General features: G+C 50.6%; 1 protein-coding gene across 1 annotated transcript; it reads left to right on the top strand.

Annotated features, from left to right (window-relative positions):
* The first annotated feature begins 5,388 nt into the window (after positions 1-5,388).
* On the top strand, positions 5,389-17,850 carry JDP2 (Jun dimerization protein 2). Its single transcript, XM_026849554.1, has 4 exons — positions 5,389-5,664; positions 10,214-10,437; positions 15,205-15,309; positions 16,820-17,850. Exons 1-4 carry the CDS (start codon positions 5,559-5,561, stop codon positions 17,003-17,005), a joined length of 621 nt encoding a protein of 206 aa, XP_026705355.1. The 5' UTR covers positions 5,389-5,558; the 3' UTR covers positions 17,006-17,850.
* Positions 17,851-18,094: the final 244 nt, after the last annotated feature.

Genomic DNA, 18,094 nt, shown 5'->3' with positions numbered 1-18,094 from the left:
CTGACCGGCTGCAGGGGTGGTGGGGCGCGGCCTCCCCGGCTTTCGGGTGTCCTCCCGGCCTCCGCTTCACCTGTCGGCCGGGCGTGCAGGTGAGGTGTACGCCCCCCCCCCGGCCGCCATGGGAGAGCTGGCGCTGCGCCGAGACGTGCCCCCAGCCCGCGGGGCCCTGGGGGAGAAGGGGACCTGGAGGTCCCTCACCGCTCGGTCCCAAGTCCGCTTTAGCAGTCAGGCATGGAGTTGAATGGGAGTTGCATTCTTTTGCACGATCTGCTCCAGGAGGCACTTTTCTTTTTCCATGGGAGGGAAAGAGGTTTGAGAGCAAATTGGGGGAAAGGGAGAAATACCAAGAGAGCAAGAGCCACATTATGTTTCCATTTTCCTTTAATGAAGGCCCTGTGGAGGTGTATTTGAAAACACAGGGTCTCCTATGCCTTCAAGGAGGGTGAGAACACTGTGCTGGCTGGTTCCAGGGCCATATGCAGCGTATGGTGGCCAATGAAACGGGGCCTGGCTCGTTCTCTTGCTTGTCTTGGCAGCCTGTTCCATGGCTTGTATTACCAGCCCTGGAACACAACCACTGCCAAACTGTGTGTGTGTGTTTGGACTCCGAGAGCTCAGCAGAAACAAATGCTTCTGCAGCTCAGACCAGGATTTTTTAGCTAGTTTTGAGAAAACTTGCATGAAAAACTGTATCTGGAGGCTGTTGCCAGAGTCTGCACTGGGAATTTGCTGGTGAGTGCTTGCATGGGGACATCTGGGAATACCAGTCATTGGCGTTCAGATTCTTAGTATGACTCCTAGTGATTTAAAAAAGCAAAAACCTGCTCCTCTCGGGATGAGTGGGTGGGTGCTGGAGCTGCCGTCCAAACTGTCCGTGTCAAGCAGTGATTGGTTGTCCCAGGTTCCTGGGGTCTGGGGCATTAGCTAGACCTGCTGAGAGTTAATGTGCAGGTTGCTGCCTCTGTCTCCTCCCTGAGACATCAATGGATGTTTCTCCCTCATCTTCACAGCTGAGCATTGAGCATTTCCTTCCTTACAGGATGCAGAGGTCTCTGTGCTGCGGGCCTTGCCAAGGAAGAATGGGTACTCCCTCACACCTCTTGCCTCCAGCTGCCCTCTCCATCTGAGCAGTGTGTCCAGCTAGGCTGCTCAAGCACAGGCAGTCCTGAGCATCTGTTCTGCAATCTTCTTCCCCGTGCTAGTGTTTGCTGCTTCAGCTGCATTGCTTGGGCCAGGTACTTGGCAGCATGCAGTGTCTTGAATGTGAAGTTGTTGAGAAGGTCTTTTCACTGCAGTAGGCTCTTCCCGCTGGATCTGGCCCCAGGACCAAGGAGGGCAGAGCCATGGTGTGTGGCATGGACCCCTTGCCAGCCTGCATGTGTCCTGCAGAGCCAGTGCAGCAAGGAGGGGGCATGGCAAACCTGATGCCATCTGTCTTTGGCTGCTTATGTGGATTTCTCAGTTGCTTGGACTGTCCAGAATATCAGTACAAACATTGCAGGCTATTTTAGCATGCAGCCAGAGAGCTGAAGGTCCATATGGGCCTCTCAGCTGAGCAGGGCTGTTGCAAACTAGCCAGAGCTGGTCTTTATATGGATTAGAGGCCTTTGTGGATGACCCTGGCATTCAGGGCATAATTTTGATGGGTTTGTAGGGGGGCCTCTCATCTCTGAGGCCATCCTTGGCCCCTGAGGGCAGAGCTCTGTGCCGGAGTAGGGTTGTCTTCTTGAAGAAGATTCCAGCACTGACCACATGTGGTCATGGATGGTCCTGGGGGATTTCAACAAGTCAGTCGTTAACCTCAGTGTCTGATCTGCAGCCTAGCTCAGACCAGGATATTCCTTACTCCTCAAATCTCTTTGAGCTGCTCCAGGCAGAACTAGGATAGTTTTATACCTTTCTGCTCTGTACTGCTGTCCAGTGGGTGGTGCAGCATTATTAAATATCTGCCACAAATAATTAATTGTGATCTCTACTAATAATACTGTGATCATTAATTGCATTTTTTTGCAGTTATTGCAATTAATTGTTGCAATAGAGGAGCCTTGCTATGCTAGGTGCTGTACAAAACCCTGCTGTCATGGGTTGCTTGCAAGTCAATCACTGCATTGCAGTGGTGGGGGCAGTGTAATGCTAAACTAGAGCTTTTTACTACCCTGTGAAGATGTGGAGGAAAATTCTCAGGGAAAAAGGACTGTTAGCTGACTGCTTTGGTAGTGGAAAAGGGGGGGTTATTTCTAAACCTGAGGACTTGAGGACCAGTATCCCCCCTTCCTCATAATGGGGATAAGGAGTCAAAGCATCAGACAGGCAGGTGTGGAGGCCTGATGGTAAGACTCAGTTGGGTGGGGAGCTGCACTTCTGAGGCTGTCTGCTCTGAGCTGCCCTGAGGTTACAGTGTAGGGAGCTGTGTGCCTCTCTGATGGAAAAGCGGAGGGAGGCAGCAAGGCTCTCTGCATTCTTGTTTTCAGAAAGCTTTTCATCGCCTTCTGTCTATGAATGACTCGGACGTTCCTCCTGCCATCTGTGTGAAACTAGAAGTGCAGGACAGAGCCAGACTGTTCCCACTCACAAAATAGGTTCACATTTCCATCTCCTGGGGAACTGTCCTTCACAGCTCCTTCTTCTTAGCATTGTAGCCCTGCAGTCTACTCACAGGAGTTTGGGATGGGACATTACATGTCAGGATGTTCACAAACTCAGCAGCTCTTCTCCCACCAGATGGGGTTGCATGGGAGAAGAAGGGAACAGCAAGAGCAGCAGCTGGGTGTGTCTGTGGGAAGGGCACAGATGCCTCTTTGGCCCTGCGACCCCAGGGCCTGGTTGCAGGAGCGCTCTCCCTCTTGGGATGGAAGTGGGGTGTAGAAGTAGCAAGGTACTACGGTGTCTAGCATACTGAGAGAGCATGCTGTACCTCCATGCACTTGGTAAGCTGTTCTGTGATCATGCCTTAAACTGGCCTTTAAATGAAGGGGAATCTGCCTGATGCAATAAACCACTAATGTTAGGTCCTTGGCAAAGAGAGGGCATGCACAATTTTATCCCAGTGGGTGTCACTGCAGCTCTTCAGTACAATACAGGTGGTGGGTTCTTGGTATCAACAGGTTCAGCAGATGAATGAATGAATGAATGCATGCACAGTGGCTGTTGTTTAGAGTTTGTGTTTGCCAGCACTACAGCATGGGTATCTGAAAAGGCTGGTTAAAACCAAAGGGTGTGTTCTGATGGTTGGCAGATAACTTTGGTACTGATAAGTGTGGCCTTTGGCACTGGCACTGCAAGTTACTACTTTTAACAATGCAGACCAGAAGAAGCTAAACAGGAGATGGGGTGACCTGCTGTAAGGTACTGCTTGAAACTAGATGCATATAGAACAGACAGCAGTTTTGTGGGAATGGGAAAGTAACACATGTTAGACAAGAGAAGAAAACAGTGATTGCATGGCTCTGTACTTGTGGCACTGGGAATATGGGGTAGTGGCCTTCTGCCTTCAACTTTGTCATGCTTAACTTGGCACTTAGTGGGGGCTGAACCTTGAAGTGGAAGAAGGTCTGAGGGCTCCAGTCACCCTCAGCACCCTACAGTCTCCTCAGCCAGAAGAGTCCGGATGGAAAAAAGCAAGTGTCTCTGTGCTTCAGAGAAGGAGGGATAGCCAACTGTCCTGTCTTTGTTTAGGAAGTTACATTCTTGGGTCATGAGAAGTTGGGCATGTCAGGAAAGGGCTTTCATATAAATCATCATTCTACCAACAGAAAGAACTAGAAAGATGCTATGTATGACATACAGGCTGAGTGAACTTAATAGCTAGGAGCTAAAAAAAAGTTTTAAATTACAGTAAAGCCATAATAAAGTCTAAGGAACCAGAAGCTGCTTCTAATGGATGGTAGTGCTACTTCTGATCTCCACAGCGGAATTACTGCCTATTGGCCAGGAGCAGTTGAAAGGCCAATTGCTGTGACTTAGGTGTTTCAAGACAATGTATACACATGGTGATAGTATGCTAACACACTGATGAAGAGATCAAAGATCACTTTGGTGTCTTGCGGACCTTGGCAGTGTTCTGATGTGTGGCAGCTGATGGTAACAGCAGGCACCCAGGTGGAGCCTGGAGTGCGAGAGCAACAGGAGTACGGCCTTGGTTCTGCAGGCAGGAGAAGGGCTGGTAGGACAGATTTTGCCTTAGTGCAACACTTAACATGGGCAAGAGAGAAACATGCTGGTATTTACAGTGTCAGAATCTGCTGGCTGGCAATATTAGGTGCTAGACTGGCACTCTGAGCATTGGAAGGGTACTTGGATCAACCACTGCAGATGTCAGAGCATGTAAAATAGCTTATGTTAGAAGAAACCGTGATTTATAGACAGCAAAATTGAAAATAAGGTTGCAGACAACCCTCACTCTTGCCAAGGAAGCTGACAGCAGAGATAAGACAGTAATGGCAATTTAAATAGAAGCGTGACTGTCAGACTGCTTTGGGATGTCATGGTCCTCTCTGCATGATGATGCTGTTGATGCAGCAGCAGATGCATTGGGTTTATAAAGAAGCAAACAACACGTCTAGATAAGTGAGGATGCATAGGATGGTCCTGGGGGACAGTGGATACAAACTAAGGCAGTTTCTGCACAAGAAAATGAATGTATGATTTCAACACAGGTAGGCATTCCTGTGCCAGTTTTAGTCTGTGGGTAAGAATAGCACTGAAGAGGTGGCAGGAGGGGTGTGAATACAGGCTAGCAACCAGAGTACAAGCCCCTGGGGACCCTGGGTTATGTGGATTATGCCTACGCATGTTAGATTTATGCCATAACTGCTGTGCAAACATCAGCTCCTTCAAAAAAACAAACAGAGTCCCAAGCAAAAACAGCAGCAAAATCAGTGTGGGAAGAAAAAAATAAACCAACCCCAAGCAAATGAAGATTAGAACTGCAGGAGAAAGAATAGGAGGGTGTGCAAGAACTGTCACCAAGGAAGCTGAGCAACTGCACAGAACAGTAACAACTTCTTCCCACTAGGTTGTGGGCTCCAGAAAATAACAGACCCTGGCAATAGGAGAAAAACTGAGTAATAGGTGCTGCTTTTAAGAAATATGAAATCAACCAGTGTCACAGACTGTTGACCATAGGGGTGTAACTGGGGGACAAAGTACAGAAACACTCATCACTGATGGGAAAGATGCAGCAAAACCAAGGTGAGCAGAAGAAGCTGTACTGATAGCTTTTTGGTGATGAGACTGCTGATAAAATAACTGAGCTTAACTGAGATCACAACAAAAATGGTGCCAAAGCAAGGATGCAAAAGTGACTGTAATAATTAGGAGGGTTTGCAGACATTTCAGCAAGAGGTCAAGTCTTGTGTTACAGCATTTTAACCAGAACAAGGGGAGTCTAGAGGCAAGATTAAGGAAATACAAACTGAGTTTTGACCTGTGAAATCATGTGTTGACAAGATTTTTGCTGCAAGGATAGTTGCTGAAGAGACCATTGAATGATACAAGCTGCTCATCACTGAACTGAAGTTTTAAGAAAGCCTTCTCTGTCTTCTAATTCAGTCTGGAGCATGTTGATGTCGTGGCATGAAATGATGAATAGCATCAGTGCAGAAGGCACAGATACGGTGAATGTAAACTTGAGCAGCTGGCGTCACGCAGATCCCAGTTTCAGATGTAAGACTGCACATTCTCTTTCCCTTCACTGCTTTGCTTTACTGTTGGCTTCATTATGTGAAAAAGCATAGCTGATACAATGCAGGAATTGTGTGGTTCAGCCGTAGGACACCAGAAAGCTAAGTTTTACTGAACTCACAATGTTTCTCAGCTTGTGTAAGGAGACATTGAAAGACTGCCTGGCACTGAGGAAAAAAGGCTCTGTTAATATATCAGTTATGAAAAGAAAGAGAATCTAATAAGAAGCCCAGCTAAAGCACTGTGCTAGAAAATGAAGGAATACGGAGGTGAGTTGGTTCCTGTACCTTAGAAATAACAAACACTGCAAAAGAATATCCAGAAAGGAATTGGGAATTGGCAAGACACCAGCCATATTCACTCCATCCAGCAAGATGTGGCTATTGAAAAACTGCAACTTAAAGGTCAAACTCAGATTTTGAGCTTCAAAGTTACTTCTGCCCTACCATGCAATCGTGGTAGAAATATGCTGGAGCTATAGGCAGGCATGTCAGTGTCTTCCAGAGTAACAGCCTTGGGAAGAAGACCAAAGTATTAAATACAATTACATGCCTTGGCTTTTTTGACATGATTGAAATACAGCTTCTTACCTCTAGCATTAACCAGAAAATAAGGTTAAAGTAGCTGGGACTTCAGATGAAAGAAAAGCCTCTCTTACAGGAGGAAGAGGCAAAAGGAGTAGGACGAGAATCCCTCTGATCAGCAGGAAATGACAGTGCCTATGGCTGAGGGACACTGAGATCTGGGCAGGGTCATCTGTCGCTGCACCTCTGATCTGCAGAGAGGGATGGCATCTCTCCTTGCTACTTTATTTCTGTGGTTAGAGCCATGCTGGAAATGGTTTTGTGTTCCTCTCCAAGGTCTTAACTCAGCTTGACTCTTGGCAGTTCTCAATGTGCTCCTGAGCTTCCTGATCCCTGAGCAAGATTTTGCTTGTAGAAGTCACTTTTTCCATTCCCACCTAGTTCTCAGCTCATCTTAATGTGCAGGTTCATGTTCTTCCAGGTGGCTCCTGGTGCTTTGTTTTGAACAGCTTTAGGTTTATTTTACACTGATGCAAGTGTGATGCGGGATTTGGCAGTGCAGTCCAGGATGGTTTTAGAGCATGTTAGTGGGCCAGCTTCTTCACTCCAACCTGTGCCTGGTGTCCCACCAGTACACAGGCCGTTTCAAAGGATATTAGGCTACCACATTGAAGTGGCAGAGAAAAAAAGTAGGCCAGAGAAAGCACAGTGTTTTCTCAAATCTTTAGCCATTTGTCCTCAGGGAGCTGCCCTAGGCTCAGGAGTGCAGGGAGATGCTCAGTGGTCAGGTAGTCCCACAGTCTGGAGGACAGATTTCTCCTCCCTCCTTATTTCATAAGTTGCAGTGGCCTGAATTTGGTCTAGCTGAGGACCTGGACTGTGCCACCTAGTGCCCGGGTGCTGTCAGCTGCATGTTGTGATGCAGGACAACAAATTAAAACTAGGTCCCCCAAGTCTAGAATGGATTTAGTCATCCAATGCTGGGCTCAAGTAATTTCCTAGCCTGCAGCCTGTGAAAAGATAGGTCAGGGCCCCACATCAGCATGTGCCATAGCAGCTCACATGTATTTGCAGGAGGGAGACTTCAAGAGGGTGTTCATATACTTTAGCTACTGATTTTTGGTGTTTTTTTTTACTTGAGCCCAAGCTGTTCAAGCTGGGGATGGACATGTATGGGATTGCTGGTGAGGGGGTGTGCAGCAGCTGGCCCAGGGTGTGCTGCTGTTGGCAGGCTTCTTCCCTAGTGCCACAACATGTTGTCTTAGTGGCAGCAGCTGGAAAATGGCTAGCTTGGCAGTGGATGCAGCTATCCCAAAATGGTAGGTTGAATTTAACTCCACACAGCTGAGTCCTGCGGCAGTATGTCCTGAGAAGAGTCTCTGGAGTCACCTCCACTTTGCCATGCCACCTCACTGACCTGCTGCTTTCCTGCTGGAGAGGGACAGTCTCTGAGGAAGATGATAGGGATTTAGGCTCTGTCCCCAAATAACTTTTTTGCATTTTTCTGCCTGGAGCACAGCCTAGGGTAGGATGATGCTCAGTCTCGAGGAGTGAAGCGTCTTAGCTGTGTGTAGGCCTGAAAGGAAGGGGAGGGAGATAGCATGGGGCTTCAGAGCCCTGCTGTGAACAGGCATCTCCTGCCATCATACAAGGCAACAGCTGCAGATGTGGAATTACAGCTGTCTGATTTAGAGATCTATGGAAGAATGAATACTTTGGATCAGTTTAGCTCCTTGCAATCTCAAAGTTGACATATAGTCTTTTCTGATGTTAAGTATCATTACCAAGTATTTTCTTTCTCTTCTGTCACCAAATAGGCAGGAGACCATTTCATCACAGTAGTATCACTTTGCTTCAGAAGTTACTTATCTCTCCCATCTTTCCCATCTCCTTTTCAGGCTTTAATGCCCTTGTGCAGATCACCTCCCCCAGGCCAAGCTTCCACCCCCATGCATACCAGCACTGCTGAGCACTGGCCAGCTCTCCCCTTTCTGGTCTTTCTTCCTGAAGGATGACTGGAGCAGAGGGCTTGATTCCTACTTGCCACCTCTATATGGTCAGGGTCTTGCTGGATTTGCTTTCCATGCTCCTTCTCAAGTCCTGTTGGTCAACGCTGTTGTCTGGCAAGCAATCTCAGCCAGGGGACATCCTGTGCTGACAACCAGACACCTTCAGTAGCAGATTAAAGTGTATGACAGCTCACAGAGTATTGCAGCTTGTAGGTATGCTCTGATGCAAATCCCCTTGCCTGTCATACCACTACAGCTTGCACAGCACCTGTGCTGGAGCTGTGGAGCTTGCATTAGCCTCCCCACCCTTGACTGTATGATTGGCTTTCCTTCCCTTCCGCTACATATCTCCTGTTCCTTCACATTAAAAAATATACCAAATAATCTCCTGGGTAAAGAAATGTGCCAATGTCAGGAAATCAACTTCTTGGCTTGTCATCATTAACCCTGTTCAACCTGCTCCCACTGACCTTGCTTGAGGAGGGGGATTGGACCTGGCAATCTCCAGAGGTCCCTCCCCACCTCAACTGTTCTGTGACTCTGTGATCTCACAGTCCTATCTCACATGCAGCTTTACTCAAGTTTTCAGCAAGGTACTGACATAGATTTGTCACCCCAGGATGGTAAGTGATGAGCAACTGTGGCAGCTGTCTTGATAACGTGTGTGTGCCTCCACTTAGCACAGCTGTACTGCCTGGACCTTGCATTGCCTGCTCAGCAGCTGAGAGTGGATGCTTTGCAAAGAGCAGGGCAAGTGCATGTTATCCCTTGTTTAAGTCACCTTCTCACTCTGGCAGTTGGTGCTGTCACCTTCCAGGAGTTTGTGCAGAGTGATGTGACTGATGGCCCTTTGTGGACGCCTCTTCCATGAGTTTCCCCAACTGCTCATTGAATCGTGTCTTCTGAATGGCTCTAGTGGTTGCAGGAAGCTGCTCACGGAGACTTTGGGTCTGCTCTATTAGCCTGTTTCTCTTGATAATGCTTGTCCCTCCACCTGCTACATGAGTGCCTCGTGGCACAGGGGCAGGGTAGGGTGGATGCCTGGAAGCTCCCAGGGTGTGCTGGGACTGGTCTGCTGGGCACAGCAAGGAGAGCAGTGCACAAGCACTGGGACACATGGTTGAGCTGAGGTGGGGGGAAAATGATTACTGTGTGGACAGAAGTTGACTTTGCATGTTGTAACTGGGTCACTTGTGAGTGTCCCAGTCCAGTTACACAAGAGGGTTGTACTTGTGCTGTAGCCAGTGATCACCTGCTCCCTTTGCTTTTTGGCTGATATAACAGCTCCGGCTCTATGGGCTTCCCATTTTAGGTATAACTTTATTTATCTCTTAGCTATTTGTTCTTCATGTTTCCTTTATTCTGCCTATAAGTGGCTTGCCAAAGTCCCAATCTTATTTTTGCTTGAGCTGCAATTTTTTTTTTTCTTACAGAAGAAGCCTTTTGCACCTTGCTCTCTTTCCCCTCTGCTCCAGCCTTTGCTTCCTCATGTCTGTGCTGGGGGTGTTTGCTCATTGGCAGGTTTTTCACTCATGGTTTTATCTCTGGTCTTCATGTGCCATGTCCCAGCCCTGACCAGTGGGCTGAGCCTGCCCAGAAGAAATACAGCTTGTCCTAATAACCTACACATTAATCAAAACTCAGTTAAGAGCAAACCTTGATCTTCTGTACTCCAGTGAGAGGTGTGCCAAAACTGGTAGTCCATGGGACCACATCACTGTTGCTGTAGCCAGCTCCTGTTCTTCTGATGCTTTGCTTCTCAGGTTTCTTTCTGTCCTGATCTACATACCAGCAGCACATCCTTCCTAGCAGGATTCATATATATTTTGATTTCTATCACCCAGATTCTGCTTAGTCCTTGCCTTTGCCACCCCTGGGGAAGAGCAGCTGCTTTCCCTAGTTTGCACCCCATTAGGTGATGGGCTGTAGAATAAATTTGGTTTGTGTTGTGAGTCCCTGTAGCTGGATTGTAATGGCCATGTCTTGTTCTCCCTCCAGCCTACGAAGCTGTTTCCCCTGCTATGATGCCAGGGCAGATCCCCGACCCGTCCCTGACGGCCGGCGCACTGCCTGGGCTTGGCCCCTTGACAGGACTGCCTGGCACAGCCCTGACCGCCGAGGAGCTAAAGTACGCTGACATCCGCAACATTGGGGCCATGATCTCACCACTTCACTTCCTGGAGGTGAAACTTGGGAAGAGACCCCAGCCTGTGAAAAGTGAGGTGAGTCTTGGGGGCTGCTGGCTGCAGATGGCCCTGCAGGGCTATTGCCTGTACCTGCACCTGCCTGGGTTTCTCTCCTGCCTGTGCTTGAGTTTCCTGCTAGGGTGGCCAGAAGCATGTTTTATAAGCATGTCATGCTGCTTGTTTGGTGATGTGCACACGTGTTGGCAGCTGCTCCACCAGCTATCTCTTTGCTATGCCTGAATTTCTGTTCCTGCAGCATGGGCTAGGAATGGTGGCCTCAATGTCCCAGGACTGACCAGTCCCATGCAGCCATTGTCAGCCAGTTAAACTCAAACCCAGCCAGGTCTGGCACAGCCAACATGTCCGTACGTCAGGGCATGCACCCAAAGGAGAAGCCGAACTGGCCCATCACAGGGCTTGCATGATGCTTTCATCCCATCTCCAGTGCCAGTGAGCCCTTGGTGCTGCTGGTGTTGGTGCTGCCTTTCCTGCAGGGATGAGGTGCATGAGTGAGTGGCGCTGAGCGACAGCAGTGACTCAGTTTGTGCCGCAGGCACTGCTGGCTGGGGGCTGCCCCTGCCCTGCTGCTCAAGGGGGCCCTGGCTTCACCTCGGGGCTCCTGGGATGAGGAAGTGGGTGGCTTCTGCTCAGTACTGCGGGCTGGTATGTCAGAACCAGGCTGAGGGGCTTGGGAGACACTTGCATAGTGTTTTCCTTGTATGGCTGTCTCATGTGTTGGTTGTTCAGTCTTTGACTCCTTGACCCTTTTGCTGCACTGTGGTGAGTGTTTGCACCTTCCACTGCCTGTAGTAGCTGGGAACCTGTCAATTTGGAGGCACCGTGTTGATGAAGGTGGTGGCTGCTGTGATAAGGTCTGATAAACAACCCCTCTGAAGAGTGCATTTGCTCCTGTGTGAGGATGCCTCAGATAATGCTGTGTGAGGATGGGGTGATGTGCGTTCTCTGGAGATGTCGGCGAGGAGGTGCCAGATTATGTGAAAAGCTGCCTGTGATGAGCTGTGAGATGAAGGGAGTAAACATCAGTTCCAGGGAGCAGCCCTCTCTCCAAATGGTGCTGACACTTGGCTTGGCCCAACTCTTACTGAAAAAGTGCAGCAGCACCCAGGGCCACCTGTCAGGAGGGTCTTGTTCCTTTCCCCCCAGCCTCTTGTGGTGGACTTCTTATGGGGAGGACTGGTACAATGGGCTCCATCTGATCACCTTGCACTGGAGCTCTGTGATTGAGGGGGTGTCCAGTCAGCTTGTGCAGCATCCCATGGACATCACCTGGGGATGGACTGGGCAGCTCCGTAATGGCAGGAGCTGAGGCCAGGATGCTGCGGGAAGCCATCAGAAGGGCCTGGGGAATGCTGATGGCCTCTATGGGCAAAGCAGTCGTGGGTTGGAAGCTGAAGCCAAATGCTGTCCCAGCTCTTGGCCTGGGTATCATGCAGCAAACGTGGTGCAATGCCTGCCTTGCTTCATGGATTGGGGAAGAAAGGGGGAGTCTGTAGCTATGCTGTCTTCCCAGGCACAGCTCCTTTCCTGGGGTGTCTCAGGCAGCTCTGAGCTGGCCCTGCAACAGCTGCTTTTGCTCAGTGGACATGGGGATGTCGTCTCACTTGCCTCTGTGTAGCAGGGACAGAGCAGCCCTGCCCCATAGCAAGTAGTGGAAGTGCTGAGTGTCCTCAGAGCCACCATGTGGAGGAAAGATAAGGGGAAATCCACTGGCAGACCCCGCACAGCTGCCTTCCCTGCAGCTGGTTCCTCCCCTGCATGGCCTGTGAAGCTGAGGAGTTGAGGACAGCAAATGGAGCTTCCTCTGGTACAGGCTTTGCAGCGAAAGCCTTGGGGAGCTGAAGCAGTAGCTGCTTATCCCATGAGTAGCCAAGAAGCTGCCCACACATAATTTTGCAATGCAGTCTGTAGCTGCCTTCCTCTCACAGGGAGCCGTAGCCCAGGGATGCTGGGTACTGGCCTGCCATGCTCTGTGTGGTGCCTGGGAGGGCAGGCCGCTCCCCCTGAGCTGGGGCACAAGCAGCTTTCTCTGATGTGCTGTGGGGACCAGCATCTCTGGGCAGCAAAGTGTTTGTCCCTGGGAGCATGCACAAAACCCACCCAGTGGGTGCTGGGCACTGCCTTCCTTGCAGGGTGGTGGACAGCACCACTGGGCAGGCTGCCCTCCTCTTGGGGCAGTGGGAGACAGGTGCTGCTGGAATGCACCTGGGGTGCTCTCTCTGGGACACAGCCCTGCCCCTCAGGCTGATGATCACTTCTGTCCCTGATGCTGCTGATTGAAGCAATTCAGAAGGCAATCCCAGACCTTTTACCCACAGGGCTCCCCTGGAGATTGGCTACTGAAACATGCTGTGGGGTGGTACACCCTCTCTGTCCCTCGTGCCTCTGAGTAGAGTCCTAACCCCCAGAACCAGGGCCATGTCACATTTTTGAACCGAAATCAAGCAGAAGCAGAGAGGGGGAAACCTGTTTTCTTGAAGTTACAGGATCTGTGGTCAAAAAGGAGAACTAAGAGTTAAAGCTCCTACTATCTGTGCTGAGCCACCCTCCTTGAGCATCTGTACCCCATCTAAAGGACATGGCCTTTTACTGGGCCCTCTCTGGGGTGGAGGGTGGAGCTGAAGGGCACAGGGGCAGGTCACTTTGATTCTCACTGGATGGAGCAACAGGGCACAGAAATGTGTCAGGCAGTTCCCAGGGACACTGTGAGGCTTGTGTGGTCACTGCTTGCTCTTCCAGTTCCTGCAACAACCTGAGATGTACCTTGCAGGAAAGTTTATGGTGTGTTTCTTAAGCTGTGAGCATGCATCCCCTTTCTGCACCCTCCTAATAATCCTTAAACTAAAAGGCCAAGAAGTTAAGGGGCAGATGAGTAGTTGGTAAATGTGCGGTGGGGAATGGTGACTACCCTGATGTCCACCTCCTCTTAAACTCTGAGTGAAAGTTTTGTAAGAGCTGCTTGTGCCTTTGCTGTGGGGTATTCTGGTCCTTCCAGGAGGAAAAGGCAGCAGAATGTGAAGTTAGAGCCTTCCTGGTCACTTCTGCTAACACCTGCCATGTCTGAGTTACGTGGGTGTAGTGAGAGCTGGCTGCTTCTAGCTGGAATTGGGAGCATCAGTTCAGTTCCCATCCTGGTTCTCCCAAGCATGGTGCATGATGCCCCATGGCACTGTTTTGGCAAAGGAATGGTGGCAGCCTGGCATTACAGAAGTCTGTGCATAGCTTGTGCTGACTTTGCTTAAAATTTTAGCCCCAGGTAAAATAGCAACTTTAGTATAATGCTTGGGAAGTAAGGTAGAGGAGACACAAAAGCTATTAGTGCTACACAACTTGTACATTGTCTTCTAAAGCATGCTGCATATTGGACATACAGCTTACTTAATGTACCCCTTTACCCTAGCTCTGATGAGTCAGTGTTTCATCCCATCTTTGCATGTCACATTGAGATGTTTTTGAGATGGTTGGGTTAGTGGGCTTTGGACTTAGTGAATGTCAGCAGTGTGCACAGTTTGCTGTGGACAATGGCACCTGCAGCTTTCATTTCCTGCAGGCACCTGTGGGGTCATCTGGTGGCCCTCCACTCCTGTCACCACTCTGGTCTTGGCACTGGAAATCTCTGACTTTCCCTTTGAGGTGACTAAGACCAGGTGCTTGAGCAACAAGACTGTTCAGATGGTGTGTGATGCAAGAGGCTTGTCTGGGAGATGTGTCCCTCAACCCCACTGAATTGGGGAAGTATAAAGGAATGGAAGACTGGAGCTGCCCTTAGAGAATGTTCAAACAGGCTGTGGAAGTGCTCATAAAGCAAAAGTTGCTGCCACTGCATTTGAAAAGATGTGTGCTGTCAGGTATCAGCTGATAGAAATGAGGCGGCTCAGTCTGACATCTCAAATTTCAGAGTCCCAGGCCAAATGTGGATGAAGACACTGGGATCTTTTCTTCTCTATCCATGCTACAAAGTGAACCTGGGTTATCACTTTGCAGGTCTTTCCAGCACTTGAATATTTTTTTTTTCTTGAAGGAGTTGGTTTGGGTTCTCAGATGTAAAGCATGCCATAGGCCACTTACATAGACTTTGTAGTAAATGTCCTTAAATACTTTGATTATGGGTTTCTAACCCATAGGGCTTATTGGCCTGGCCTGTGTGGTTTGAGTCAGACAGCACAGAGCAACTGAGTAATGGTGAACAGTGCAAGCACTGCCATGTCCTGCTTCTTTACAGGGGATGTGGGGCCTCTCCCCACCTTACCATGGTGGCCCTGTGACTTGGCCAGTGCTGAAGCTGCAGCAGACAGCCCCATGTACTGGAATGCAGGGGACAGCCAGGCCCACCTGGGGGATCTTTCAGGTTTCTCTGCCTCTCACCCTTGGCTGTGTGTGTGATGCTTTGAATGACTGTGCTCACAGACTTGTGCCTGTTAGATGTCAGTGTGACAAACTGTGCCCATCTGTGGAGGATGGAGCTTTCTTCCCCTTGTCTCTGCCCTCTCTCAGGGAGGGAGCAGCTCTGCAAAGAGCTGTCTGTCCCTTGCCATCTGGGTCACCAGCTGTCGGTACTGCACTGAGCTCTCTCTCCTTGTCCCCACAGAGTGGAGTTAGAGGCATTCCAGCAGCATGCCTGGTTACTGGTGAAGATTAGACCATGTTGCTGGTGGCCACTGGCATGGGTGGCTGCCACCTCTCCTCCTTGCCTGGCCACTGGTGGGGCTGCTGGGTGCTCACTGCCACCTCCTACCCTGCCCCACACCTGCCAGCTCTGACCTGGGCTTTTCTGTCTCGTTGCAGCTGGATGAGGAAGAGGAGAGGAGGAAAAGGCGTCGAGAGAAAAACAAAGTAGCAGCAGCACGATGTCGTAACAAGAAGAAGGAGAGGACGGAGTTCCTGCAGCGGGTGGGTGGCCTGACCTGTCCCAGGGCACAGTGGGGATCTTGGCAGGGGTACCTCCCTAGGAAGGTGCCCCACTTGCGGGCACTGCTCCCTCCTGAACTGCCTCTGCTTCCTCTTGCTCCTGTGCCCTTACCTGGGAAAATACAGGCCCCTTTCCACAAGGCTGTGAAGGTGGTGGCCATGTGTGTGCCTGGGCAGAGCTCACGGGCATCCCTATGCCTGTGGTACGAGGGATGGACAGGGCTGGGGGTGAGCTCTGGGCTTGGGGGAGAGAGGGCTGATAGTGTCCCTGCCTCAGTGCTGGAGCAGGAGCACCTGTGGAAGTGTGGCACAGGACAGGGACTGACAGCGTGCTGGCCTCTTGCCCAAATTCCTGCAAGTTTCCCTGTTCAGAGCTCAGATGCCCTCTCAGATGTGACCCCAAGGCAGAAGAGCTCTTACAGCACCTTGCTGCTTTTCTGCAAGGGGTGGTGGGACATGGGCAAATGACCCAGTGGGGAACAAGGAGCCATTTCACAAGGGCAGATCCCTGTGGATGGGGTGTGAAAACTTAAAACATGGATTCGTTTCCAAACATCTTTCTAGACCATGGAAAGCAGCCAGGCAGGGTTTTTGCTGTGGTGCAGCAGAGACCTGTCCTAGGAGGTGGCTGTGTATTTCCTTGCAGTGGCACTAGGTAACACAAGGCAGCAGCAGTGGGCCTGGGGATGAACTGCCTGGAGGGACCTGGTGCCTTGGCAGACCTTCAGGCTGCTCCTGTGCTGCTGGGGCTGAGGGGCAGCACTGAGCAGAGGTGGCTTGTTGGCCAAATTCACAGAATCACAGAATCAACTAGGTTGGAAAGGACCTTGAAGATCATCTAGTCCAACCATTAACCTAGCACTGACAGTTCCCAACTACACCATATCCCTCAGAGCTATGTTGACCCGACTCTTAAACACCTCCAGGGATGGGGACTCCACCACCTCCCTGGGCAGCCCATTCCAACGCCCAACAACCTGTTCTGTAAAGAAATGCTTCCTAATATCCAGTATAAGCCTTCCCTGGTGCAACTTGAGGCCATTACCTCTTGTCCTGTCGCTTATTACTCGGTTAAAGAGACTCATCCCCAGCTCTCTGCACCCTCCTTTCAGGTAGCTGTAGAGGGCGATGAGGTCTCCCCTCAGCCTCCTCTTCTCCAGACTAAACACCCCCAGTTCCCTCAGCCGCTCCCCGTACGACCTGTGCTCCAGACCCTGCACCAGCTCCGTTGCCCTTCTCTGGACACGCTCGAGTCATTCAATGTCCTTTTTGTAGTGAGGGGCCCAAAACTGAACACAGGAATTGAGGTGCGGCCTCACCAGTGCCGAGTACAGGGGTGAGATCCCTTCCCTGTCCCTGCTGGCCATGTTATTGCCGACACAAGCCAGGATGCCATTGGCCTTCTTGGCCCCCTGGGCACACTGTTGGCTACTGTTCAGCTGGCTATCCTTTTGGAGTAAAGTCACATATGGTTGTGTTTCTGTCCTGCTAGGAGTCCGAGCGTCTAGAGCTCATGAATGCTGAGCTGAAGGCCCAGATAGAAGAGCTGAAACAAGAGAGGCAGCAGCTGATCCTGATGCTGAACCGGCACCGTCCCACCTGCATCGTGCGGACAGACAGCATCAAGACGCCCGAGAGCGAAGCCAACCCACTGCTGGAGCAGCTAGAGAAGAAGTGAAGGTGGCACTGGGCCAGGAGGAGAAGACAGTGGTGCAGGGTCTTCCAGGGTCTCTAATGTATGTACTGTATGAAGAACTGTGCACCCAGGCCTGGTGCAGCCAGGACCCAGTGGGCTTCCTTGGGAACTATGGACCAAACAAATATGGGGACAGAGAAGATCAGGAACCTGTCAACCATGTACTCTGAGGCTGAACCCGGGAGCAGGGCTAGTGGCGCCGGTGAGGGCAACCTCCCTGTGATACCTCATCCCTGCCCTTCAGTCTGCTCGTGGCTCCAGGGACGCACGTCCCACCAGGACCACACGCCTTGTGGGGAGCAGGGCCCGCAGGCGGAGGAGCGTGGCTGCGTGATGCCTGCCGGCGCCCTGCCCAGAGGCTGCTGCCGCTCCTGGCACACGCTCCGGAGGGAAACACGAACCCAAGAACCGCAAACACTTGATGCAGCCCCGTCTGGTGGGCAGGCCTGTCGGGGCTTGGTGGCGCAGGCGCCCCCCACAAGCACACTCTCAGTATAATGTTTACAGCCCAGCTGTCCATGTCGGCCGTGCTTTTGAATGCACATTTTTACACTTTTTTAAAGTATTTTTTACAAAGTTTTTATACAGCAATCTCTATATGGATTTATATAATCACTAGATGTGATCCCATAGAAGTGTATGTTATGATGGTCTGTTTGTTACAAACACATATGCCACAGTTATCTCCATTGTGTTACGTGTCTGGCTCCTTCCCCAGTGTGCTGGGAAAGGGGTCTAAGCCGCCCTCCGCAGTGGTGTCGCTACCCTTTCCATCCATGTATGTCCTTCATAATACTCAGTTCTGTATCTTGCAGTAAATGTTACCTTTACGTACACCATCCTCCTGTGCTGTGTCTGGGTCAGGCCACAGTGGGCTCTGGCCAGAGTTTGGCAGCATGTGCCAGGTCTGACCATGCTGTTCCTGGCTGAGTGGGATGGTGGAGCTGATCCTAGAGCCGGTTTTGGTAGTTCTTTGTTAGCAGCCATGGGCCAGGAGAATTCACCCTGGGGAAGCTGGGAACCTCAGAGGCCGCTCTGACCATTGTCAAGCAAGAAGTAGCTTGGTGCTGC

This window comes from Athene cunicularia (assembly GCF_003259725.1).
Source record: "Athene cunicularia isolate RWA chromosome 5 unlocalized genomic scaffold, athCun1 chr5_part1, whole genome shotgun sequence".
NCBI classification, from domain to species: domain Eukaryota; kingdom Metazoa; phylum Chordata; class Aves; order Strigiformes; family Strigidae; genus Athene; species Athene cunicularia.
The sequence above is the reverse complement of the archived record's forward strand: the minus strand, read 5'-3'. Positions and strand labels throughout refer to the sequence as shown.